The sequence below is a fragment of the Nestor notabilis genome, unplaced genomic scaffold (assembly GCF_000696875.1).
Source record: "Nestor notabilis isolate BGI_N333 unplaced genomic scaffold, ASM69687v1 scaffold35532, whole genome shotgun sequence".
In the NCBI taxonomy this organism is placed as follows: domain Eukaryota; kingdom Metazoa; phylum Chordata; class Aves; order Psittaciformes; family Psittacidae; genus Nestor; species Nestor notabilis.
The window spans coordinates 1,009-13,195 of NW_009920296.1; the positions used below are offsets into that span (position 1 = coordinate 1,009).

Consider the following 12,187-nt stretch of genomic DNA (forward strand, 5'->3'; position numbering starts at 1 on the left):
AGCTGATCAGCTCTACCATTTCTCCGGATGCTATGTCTGCAGCTTGATCCTTCACCTATTTTTTGTTGTTTTCTTTGTGAATATTTCGACTAGCTTTCCGTGGTGTTGCTCATAAGTTTTGCAGACAGAATGGGAGGAGGGCAAAGAATGCAATTCCTGTTTTCTCTTCCCTTAACATGTTGATGAGTATGTATGAATCTGAAAATCTTAAGGATCTCATGCTGAAATTTCTTTAAAATTGTTTGATGCTGGGGAGTTGTTATATAATGTTCCAGTTTCCTGCCCCTATATTTAATATTCCAGTTTCCTGCCCTTACAAATGTAAGAAACAACATTTTCAAATGGATCCAGTGAATTTTGTGTTAGTTTTCACCATAGTGAGGCATTCTCAATTCTTTTTTACCCTTGAAAATTTATATGAGCTGTTTAGTTTGCTCACTGCTGATGAAACTTTATTGAGAGTTCTGCATCCAGATTTGAACACTGCTGTGAAAGAATAGCTGACCTATTTGAAGAGTTCACAAAACAGCAGTGACAGCTGGAGATCAAGAAACCATGATCGGTGAGGAAAGAGGGAAAGAACTGGATTTATTTAGCCCAAAGACAAGCTTGAAGGGGAGCTAATATATATAGTAAGCATTTAAAGTTGTAAAATGTTCGCCGTAGAAGAAAAAGAGCCACTTTGTTCTCTGTATTCACAGTGAATAAGGGAAATTGCAAGAAAATTCAGGGTAGATGTTAGGGGAAGAATTAAAATAATAGAGGATAAGAAGGTAATTAAATAGTTTGGGAAGGCTGTGAAACCCTCTGTCAAAGGTCTGCAAGAGAAGGTTAGACAAATGGTTTTCAGGAAAAGGAGCTGAAAACCTGACTTGGTAAGGAAGTCTTAGGACCCTCTGCTCCTGGCTTTTCTGGGACTGAATCACAAAAGAACATTTGAAGGAAATAAAACAAGACTCATGAAGGAGCATAGGCTTTTTTACACTTTGATATGTCTACATGCTATTTTGGAGGCAAACATGAGCTCACACAAAGCAACTGATCTGAAAGCAGGACAGCCACAACAAACGTGGCTCAGTGCCAAGCTGGAAAGACCTACTGAGAGTGACCCTATTTAGTTTCTGAGTGCCAAACTGGAATATTTTACCTTTATGTTGGCATTTTTTGCTGAAAGACAAAGCAAAGTGAGAACAAGATGCCTTTAATAGTTTTAGACATACAACAATAAAAAAAAAATTTTACTAAAATATGTCCAGAACACTATAGTTAAGCTGTATGTAACTATAAAAACACCTCAAAATCCTGTGTTTGTATGCTTTTATCTGAGTTCCAGTTGAAGTTATGTGCAAATCAAACTAAAAATGAATGCTTAAATGTCTCACTTGCTGTTTTCTAAGCATGATACATGTAGAAACCTCTGCAATGTGTTAGAGTGCATTTGTAGCATTTTTTTTTCTCTGTAAGAACTGCAAAAGACACACACATGCAGAATTTTAATAGACCTACAGGAATTTTCCTATGTAAATTCTACTAGGCTAGAGGAACACTTCAGCCTGCTGTGATATAGTCTTAAAAAGTATTTGCACTTTGACGGTTTGTAGTTTTTGGGGTTTTTAACAAGTTCACTATCAGCATTCTTTGTTACACAAAATACAACCTATGCTGTGCAGGTTATATTGTTATATATACATGTCTGTCATGAAAGCATATTTTACAATTAAAGGTATATGCAGAAATAAGAAGATGCTTTACAAGTATATAAATATAGAAAAAAGAGCTTTTATTTTGCTGTACAATAGTGCTTGCTTCATAGATATAATTCAGTTGAGAGGGATGTTTACATCACTTCAAATGCCAGTGGTCCTTAGACAGCCTTTGTTTGCGTGACTTGAACCTTGTCTTTTAAATATAGCAGGACGTTTATCTGTCAGTCCTTTATCTTTTGTTTCAGAGGTCTATCACTAATAGCTTTATACCCCACTCCAGTAAGCATTATGACCCCTAAATGAAGCAGCTGTTCAACAGATAGCAAACCAGCTTTTTCTAGAACATAAGGGGAACAGAATGTATACAGAGACTTAAATATATACTATTTGAATACACATATCCAGCATTTAAGGTGTGTAAGATGTGTATCACTAACTGTAGTACATTTCAAGAATATATTTTAGTAGTTGGGCATCTGGCTGTACCTGAAAAGCACATCTGAACTAGCTTTATGTAAAGTCTTTCAGTCCTTCCTGGTTGGTGTTAGATTTGTGATTTTTACTGAGCTGTCATAAGATTCAATTCATTCTAGCAGTGTGCTATGAACAGCTTTAAAATGTTTGAGTGATTAAAACAAATTCATAACTGGTAATAACTTTTTCAGTACCCTGTGAAGTTTAATGCACCATTTATCACAGCAAAGTGATACACACAGCCTGTAAAACTCTTTCAGAGCCTGGATTTACTTGGGAAAAAAGAAGTCATTCATAGAGAGGTCCAGGATTTTTATACATTATATGTTTGAAATGTGTCTGGTACAGAAGGTAGCAGCGCTGACATAGTGAGGTTAATAAAAACTTAAGAGGGATTCTGCTTAAGTCAAGGTATTTGAATCATCACATTTTTGTCATAAACAAAACAGGTTTGCATTGTAAATTCTGCCTTTTCTGTGAGTGTCTCTTCCATGATCTTTTGCTTAGCTGTCTTAAATTGAAATACGTTAATGGAATATTAAGAAAAAAGATAGGAATTACTTATGGACATATTCTGGGAAAACTGGAGTTATCTTTTCCCTAAACATTGAGGAGATTTGTGGGGTTTATATTTTGCTTGGGGTGTTTGGTTTTATATTTGTTTTTGTTGTTGTTACTTTTTAGTACTGTATGCAACCTGGAAATAAAAACAACGCTTTCACTTTTGCTATTTAAAATGCCTAGGTGATGTGCTATACAAGATCAGAGAATGTTTGTAATAATGTCTCCTTTAAACAGAAGAGACTACTGATGGACTTCTGGGTTGCAAAAGGAAACCATGTGTGATTTCTACAGGTGACTGAATTATAAGTTTTGTATGTGTGTCTTTACAGGTAGACATACAGAACTGAAGAATCTCAAGTTGAAATGAGTAACCAAGAGGCTGATGTTCTACGTTGCTGGAGATGTAGAAAATATATAGCAAATTCTGTTTGCCTTGCAAAATCTCAGAAAAAAGAACCATCTAATGTAAGTATAGCGTCTGGAGGGAGTTTATAACATTTTCCAGTGTCATTGGTTTTAAATAAAGGAGAAGGATTAGACTTGCCCTCAGTTATTAATTAATGTGCTGTGAAGATAAGTACTAAAATATGGAAAATTCCGTACAAAGTATGTAAGTAGCAATGTTACAGAAGCCAAGCAGGCAGTGATCACCTTTTTGTTCTGCAACATGAAGGCTGGTATTCATGACTCATTTGACTACTAGATTGTGTGGAGTATATAGTGTTACCATTTTTCGTATAAGAATGGGTTCTTGTTTTGACAGTTTTAATGAAGTAATATTTTGTTTTAATAGCTAGTAATAGAGAAGTCTTTTTTTCTAAGGAGTGATTTAAATACAGACACTGATTTCTGCTGTGGTGGTGGAGTGTGTGTCAAAAGTTTCCTACACTTTTGGTCTTCATTTTGAAAAAGTAGGGGATAGTCTGTGCACAAAAATAGCTCAGTTAGCTTGCCTTGAGAGGGAGTATGTTCTGCCAGGCTAAAACACCACTTAGTAATTTACATCATCTTTATTAAAATGAACAGAAAAATAATCATAGGGAATCAAACAGAGTATTTCCTGCTGCTTTATAATGGCTGTTAGTAATCATAAAGAGTTACGGTCTTTCCAAATATGCTGAAAGACTCTGGTTTCATCGCGTGATCTTGAATCAAAGCAAAAAAAGCAAACAGAAGGGAAGCTGTTGACCTTTTTTTATTAATGCACTAGAAATGTAGCAACATTCTTTTTGGCACTGGAGGGTGGTATAAGCGATAGAGATAGAAACAAAGTTGTTATTTTTTAGATCCTGATATAATTAGTATTATTAATAAACTCCATTTTAATCACTTTTCTTACAGAGCTTGAAATTCTATAATATTTTTCATACTTCATACTTGGGAGTATTTATTTTGTGCATCATTTGAAGCAGTTTTGGGGTGTATGGGATGGAAATTTCAACTCCTTTCATGAGAGAAATGTAGTGAAAAGAAGGAGATTTCTGTGCCCCATGGTAGAGCTTTTACTTGTTAGTGGAGATCCACCATCACTGTGCGCAAGACTGAAGCATCTTCTTCCATAATTATGTAGATAGCAGATAAAAGAATGTAGTTTAATGCTTCTTCCCAAGACGCTGGAAGGCAGACTGTATGGTAAGAGTAATGTTTTCAGTGTGTCACCCTTCCCTGATGAATTTTAGACCTTTAGTCAAAGACATAGCAGAAATATGAGTAAAAGAGAAGAATCTTAGAACAGATCTTAAAACCAATTGTTGAAGTTACGAATGCAGTATAAATATTTTAAATCAGAATTATATCCAAGTTGAAGTGCAGGTCCTCTCCAAAGATAGAAGGAAAATGGTAGCATAGACATGGAAAACAGATCTATCTGTCTGCTGTCATTACTTGGAGAATTTCTAAAAGCTTCTGTCTTCTGTGAATAGCCCTACTTTCAATGTTTAGCATAATGAAGTTTTATTCCTATGAGTTTCATAACATAGGAATCAGTGGTTTTCCATATTCCTAAATTTTAACAACAGGTTTTAAGACCTTCTCACCAGAGTTTTCTTATTTTTTTAGCCATCTTTATAACTTTACTGACATTCTGCATCATGTTAAAAGATTTAATTACACTTGTATTACTTCTGTGCTAAAAGGCAGCAGTTCGTTAGGTAATTGTTTTTATTTTATTATCAATTAATAAAATGCTACAGTTTTTAAGATTTTGTTTCCTCTTCAGCTAGTCACATCATCACAGTTAAAATTCAAAAGCTTCAAAGACTGCCTGTTTTCTCTGCTAGTTACTCTAACAAGCATTAGAAAAATAATCTAAAACTATTTTTGGCATAGTTGTGTGGTACTGACCACAGTCTTCATATAAACTAGAACTTAAATTCTGCTATCTTCACTGGAAAATTGTGCCAGCTGATAGTGCTTCTGAAAACATTTCTGAATATACTTGTAAGATCATAAGTTGCGTACTTTTTGTTCTTGTAAACAAAACAAAACCACCTCCAGACGCCTCCATCTCCACAGTGAAGTCTGTCCGGCATCCTTAGATTCAGAAATAGAGAAATACTGACAGCATTTACCTGATCTGTAGCTTAAGGAATGCACCAGTATCTTTGAGTTCTATCATTTGTTAATATTTACTGAATTTGGGAAGCTGACTCCTGGATATATTTAGACCAAAAAAAAAAAATTCTTAAATAAATGTTGCATATCAATACACTAATTCTTTTTTTTTTTTTTTTTAACAGACATCACAGCCTTCGTCTGCTGCTCAAGAGTCTTGCAACGTATGGCATGTGAACTTGGAAGCAATTCCAGAATGGGTGAAATGTGTCATTGAAAAGGTAGATTATTTTTTTACTTGCATCTTTATAATCCCAAATATGAAATAAGAGGGACAAATTTCAAGGGGACTTTTCTTTGAAGGTCCACATATTTTAAGAGACCCTCCAACTGAGGGAGTTCTTAACGTCTGTCATTACCATTTACAGAGGCTTTTTTTGTTCTTACATGTTTTTTTTATGTATGCACAAAACCTACAAGTGATAAATTCTATTCCTGCCCATTTATAAATTTATGTATTTCTGTCCAAACAACTGTTGCAGGCACCTCTGCATATTTTTTTCAATGCTTAAAATTGTATTATTATCTATGCTTTGGGTTTTGGTTTGTCTTGATCATCCTATCCTGCGGTACTGGCGCATATGTTGACAGTGACAGTAAGAAGCATGTTTCTCCATAAAACCGTGCTAGAGGTTTGTTAAGATATCAGTTGCTGGAATATGATATGAAGTCTTTAATGTGTTATTTGGTCACATGAATAGAAATTAAATTCAAAGGTCTGATGACAAGCCAGTGTCACTGCTTTTGAGTTTTAACTGCCCGTTTGAAATGACAAACCATCCCACAACTTTCCTGTTGTATTGTTGCTTCAGTTAAGTATTTTCTTTGGTTTAAGTCTACAAGTTAATGTTATTGAATAGATATAATAAGCAGAAACAGTGCTTTTCCTTTGCCCTACAGTTTTTCTCCGATGAGTCTTTGATTTTTGAGGGAAATGATGCCTGCATTCCTTTCTGCTTAGACTTCAGTGTCTAAGTTTTATTATATTGCAAGTAACTTCTGATCTAAGCAAATGTACTCTGAAAATGTGAAAGAAAAAAAACATGATTGTAAAACTAAGCATTAAAAATCAAGAAAATCTGTTTCATCTTTCTTTATTGTATTGCTCTGTGTTTTATTTTGTTAAACATTAATTAATTTTAAAATTATTGCTCTCTTAAATAGTGCATGACAGAAGTGTTCTGTTTCAGAAACATTGAGGGTCTGTGTGAAACTTAGGAGTGACTAAGTATTTCCCCACTTTACAGGCTTGCCTAATCTTGAATGCCTGATTATAGAATGCGGTTTTTATAGTACTTTGCATGTTACATTATTTCAGTAATATTGGATTCAATATTGATAGTATTCTTTTCACCTTTAGCTGTAAATGGCCAGCCTTCTGCATTTGAAAGCCTAGGGGGTCAGGTTGGAGACCTGGGAAATAAAAAATGCATAGACTAGTCAGGCAGGGCTTAATTGCTCAAGATTGCAGAGGAGCAGTGCTCCAGTGGTGGCAGAGGCAAAGAATGAAATTCTCTGTGAACACCTTCAATATCTTAGTGCTTATTTTGTGCTTTAATATCCTGGGAACTCTTGCTTTATTCACTTCTGACTTCTCTGGAAGGATCCTGTGGGTTTATGGATAAATGTGTGCGGGTTTTAAACAATTCTGACTTATCCCCAGGTCTCCCAGGCTCTGAATAATTTTGTGATCATGTGTTATATTTTCTCTTGTATGACTCCTAAATCAAAGGCTAAATCATTTTACATAAGCACGAAGTCTATTTGCAGGCTGTAAAAACCCACTGTTTCCCAGGCAGTTCTTTTTTGCCATCTGTCCCTGTTCTTAACCAGTCTCATTGGGTTTCATGCACACATTAGTATAGATAATCATCAATAATCACAAATATTTGGGTAGTGATGCTAGTGACCTTTATTTGCCTACATTTTCTTTCTCCCATCACTCTTCACTTGTATGAGCTTCTTTGGCTAACCCATCTTAGTTTTTCCTCTTTATGCAGTCCATCAGTAAATCTGTGTACCCTCACCTCCTTTTCATATCTTGCTGATTTTCCCCCTACCACCTCCTCCAGTAGTAGGCTGTTACTTCTTTTACTGAGTCAATGCTTTATCAGTCTGTTGCCAAACTCATGCTAAATCAGTCCTGGCCTCCCTTCTACTGCACCTCATCTCCCAGTCTCTCTACACATAGGACATAGACATGTCCTTTTTCTTCCTACCATCTATTGCATTCCTAGTTTTGCCAGGCTCCTAGCTTTCTTCCCAAACCTTCATGAATCACTCTTCCTCTCCATTTGGAGATCCAGGTAGTGCCTGAGTGCCAGAAAGACACATTAACAGCACTAGAAAGGTTTTTCTCTGAATTTTAGTGCCTAGACCATGACATCTGGGAAATGGAGTGTAGGAGACTTACAGTAAATCTTTGAACCAGCTTAATTCTTCTTTGGGAATGACATATGCACAGATTGGTCAGCCTTCTAAGCTGAGAGTGACTGTGCATGTTCCAGGAATTTTCAGGGATTTGAAAGCCGTTAGGCATATATAAACTGAGATATCTTTTTCTCTAGGTTAAAAACATACCCAGATTTAAACCGAATCTTGTAAGTGCAGTGAAAGGCACATCTTTGAAGCTTTGTGACATTTTGCAGTATTAACCCACAAGGCAGGAGTATGTGTCTCAAAGAAGCGTTTCCAGAACTTTTTCTAGCATTGCGTGTGAAAAATAACCTTTTTTCTGCACAAGGGTTTTTTTCTGAACTCCAAAATTTATTTTACTGAAACTTTCTGTAGCTTTTGATTAGAGCATCAGTCATGGAATCATCTTCTCAAACTACCTTGCAAGATATCTGCAACTGAAAGCAGTGCTTTAACTGGAAATGTGCAGCTTCTGTATTCATGGCTCAGCCCCACTTTAGGCACACTATTGAATAGTGTGTGACTGGAGTTGATAATGTTGTTTCTCATACGGGCTTTGATCCTACAAACACTTGCATAACTTTAATCCTCAAAAATGTTTCTGCTGACAGATGAATATATTTACTGAAAATAGTAATAAGTGTACTAATATGTAGCAGTTTATAGATCTTTGATATATATTTTCTTTTGAAAAAGTGCCTTTAAGATTGAAATGAAATTCATAGAATAACAAATAATGAAAATAACTGTCTCTTTATAGGTAGTGTATTAAGGATTTGTCATAGTATTTGCACATTGATTATGTTGTAATAATACATACACCAAAATACAGATACCATTTCAAGCTTTTGTAAACAAAGCAAAAAGCTATATTCTTCTTGTAAGAAAACCCCTTCCATTGTACTTAGTATGCAAGAAATGTATCAGCATTCAGAAACTCAGCTGAGAAACTGTGTGCCAATTCCAGATTAACATGGTAAATTGATTTTACTGATTTAAAGGAGCTAATGTTTTCATTAGTATTGCAGCATTATTCTATCTATGGACAATTCTAAAACATACTGCAAAGCCCTGACATTTTGAAATTTATGTTCTAGGTTCTTAGAAGTTATCACTGCAGCAAGCAGAGTTTTGACCAAAACATTATTTATGGTGGATTGTCTTTCTGCTGTGAAGTCTCTTTTGTTGTGCTTGAAAACCAAAGAGTAAACCCTTCTATTAAAGGAGCAAAGTAACTCTAGTAACAATTTCTTAGTAATTTATTTACAATGAATGTGTTTGATGGATTTTTTTTCTTATCAATAGGCACAATGGACAATTGGAAAACTGCACTGTCCCTTCTGTGAAGCGCGCTTAGGGGGCTTTAACTTTGTTTGCAACAAAAAATGTTCCTGTGGACAGTTAGTAAATATACACTTCTGCAAAAGTCGGACTGACTATCACCCAGCTTTCTCTGTTAAATTTGCAAAATCACCAGGAAAACACTTACCTCTCCTCAAAATTCACTCTGGCTTTAGCAAGGATGCCTGCCATGAAGTGATAACTACAACTTTGGAAATCAAAAATCAAGGGCTTTCATGCATGGCCAGAAATAATAATGGTACCAGCAGATTAACAGAAGCACTTTGTCTAGAAGTAAGAGCTCCCAGTTTTGAGAGAGAAAGGAAACCATTTCCCTTAAAGGCATTCAATCAAAAAAGAAGTATTTCTGCTTTATATCCTATGAATGGTGCATGCACCATAAAACCTTTTCACAGAAGATCACATAGTTTGGATTTAACTATCAGAGAGAGACTTGTTTTGTCACCTGCATTATATGAAACAATTTACCATGGCCAAAACAAAAATCCACCTGTTTACACACAAAGTGGCTTGCAGTTAGAGTCCAATAGGAAAGATGTTAGCTCTTTCCAGGACCTGTCTAGTCCAAGTGCTGACAAACTACAAAAAAGGTTTCAAGTTACTTCCTTTACCACATTACTACATAAAGAAATAGAAAATGAGTGTGATTTTGAAGCTACTGGACAATCTTCTGAAAATGCCATTGCTGATGGGTCACCTTTTGTGATGAACCTTTCTTCACCTACAAGTGCTGTGGAAGAAGAACAGTACATCACACCTGTTGATACTGTGCAGCCTACAAATATTTCGTTCAACCAAAGGCTGAGTAAGAGAGAAAGAAATAAGCTGAAAAGCTTGAGAAGAAAACAAAGAAGGAAAGAACGGTGGCTACAGAAGCAAGTAGGTGTTTAAAAGTAATAATGATACTTTTTTTGCAAAGTTAGGCTTGAATTTATTTTATTTTTTTTTTAAGCTGTCCTTTAAACCTGCCTTAGCATGGTACTTCCTAGAGTTATGTATCCTGTAGACAAGGATTTATTACATCTTCCTAGATGTAGTCTTTCTAATTCAAACCAGTATGGGTTTTTTCTGTGTAAAATCAAAGCTTGGTGGGTAGATATAACTAGTTTCTATTGGCCTTCATATTGATTTGTGATGTAATAATAAATTTGAAGTGGAAAAATAATAGTTTAAAGTTTATTCAGAGTTTAATCCACTTGGGGTTTTTTTTCTTCAGTGTTCTCACAACCCTCCTGTAAAAATGTCCATTTTGTTACAGCAGTACTTAAAATAGGAAGCTGATCTGTAATACTGTGTAACCACAATTTGCAGCATACTTAGCCCATAGGCTTAAGCAATCAGAAAGTAAAGAAAACAAAGTATAAACCTCTCAGTGGGTGGAGTGAAAGAGTTTTGATAATGACAATGCCAAGTGTTTAATTTATGGGCTCTTTTGAGAGGTACTTCAGTGTAGCAGAACCCTAATGTAAGGTGAATCTCTTATAAGCTCTCTCTGTTAAAGGTACTGTGCGTCTCATTTTTATCTTTAATTAAAGCTTTACTGGAGACAGTCCAAGAGAACAGACTTGTTCAGGCTTTGAAATTTCTTTGTAAATGCATAGGCTGTGACTCTAAGTGCATTTGATAATGTGGTAACTTTATCTGTCAGACGTTTTTTCTGTCGTGCAGTAAGCTCAAATTTTCCCATGAATGTTGTGTTGTGGCAGAATACACTCTATTGCTGAGCTGAAGTATATAAACCTTGCATTTTAAGTAGGACCGATGAGCCCCTGACCTGCTATTGCCTCCAGAGGCCTGCCCTGATGCAGGGTCTGCGGTGAAGTGCGGGTCTGATCTACGCTGCTAACAGCAGAGGGACCCAAGCTTCCTCTTTCTGCTCCACGAGGGAAAGCTCTTAATGCCTGTGAGGCAGATGCTTGCATTTTATGTATGTGTATGCACAAACGTTTGTATTTATGGGGGGGTTTTAGGTTTCTGGTATATTGCTAGGGTATGCTAATAACTACTTAAGTCTAGGAATTGCAAGTATTAATAATGATTCTTGTTATTGTTGCCATAGCCAAGAAGATGAAGCATTTATATTACAAATTCCTTTTTGTATATATCTTGTTTTATGTTTGTATTGTTTGCTAATACCTGGAGCTTGTAACTATTTTCTGAAAGATTTCTCTTGCTGCTGTTCCAAGGTTATATTGATTACTATTCCAAGAAAATATTGGTGAACAGCCTATAATTATAGAAATACTGTATTATTCTTTCTTGTATAATCTGTGAGTATTGGAAACTATTATTTTAATTCTTCTAGAAGCCCGCAGACAACTTAGATTGTAACAATTTATGAGGCTTGCTGTCCCGCAGCTAAGACAATGACCTGTTTATGGAGGCAGGTTGCAGTGGTGTGCAGGTAGGTGCATCCCAGAATGCCAGCCTGGATTCTTATTACACAGATAGATTGAAGAGCAAGCTAAGGTGCAATTAATGTAAGATGACTTGTAGCAGATAAAAATCGAAGTTCAACAGTCGTATGAACAACACCACAAGAATACTTTCATATTTATGAGATTTACCATGTATTACCACAAGGACCACATCAAATGCACAAGGAGAGAGTTTAGGATGAGACTTTATGTAAGAAAAGAATGTATTTTTATAAATTTTATTGAATTTTGTGTCCCAGACCTGTACTCCTTTACTTCTGCAAGTTGTCACTGACTCAGTGTCAAGAATTTCAGTAAGTTTTACATTCCTTACTGGTTTTAATGGTACTAAACTCTCTTGAACACATATCAGCTGAGGTAAATTAAATGCTACTTGCATGGAGATGTAATTAGAGTGCAGGGCTTGGTTCTTCAACCAGCCCTGACCAGCAGGCTCACTGCCTGCACTTCAAGAGAGCAGACTTTGGCCTGTTCAGGAACCCACTTAGTAAGGTTCCATGGGATAAAGCCCTAGAGGGCAGGGGGACCCAAGACTGCTGGTTGATATTCAAGGATCACCTTGATAAGGATCATCCTGTAAGGACCATCCTTATAGGCCCACTTCAGATATTGGAA

The 12,187-nt window shown here is 35.9% G+C and overlaps 1 protein-coding gene across 1 annotated transcript; it reads left to right on the plus strand.

Moving 5' to 3' along the window:
* Window positions 1-3,107: 3,107 nt before the first annotated feature.
* On the plus strand, window positions 3,108-10,013 carry RNF180 (ring finger protein 180; the record flags this gene model as incomplete). Its single annotated transcript, XM_010010604.1, has 3 exons — window positions 3,108-3,209; window positions 5,483-5,578; window positions 9,078-10,013. Coding segments are annotated over exons 1-3 (1,134 nt in total), but the record flags the coding sequence as incomplete, so codon positions are not given.
* Window positions 10,014-12,187: the final 2,174 nt, after the last annotated feature.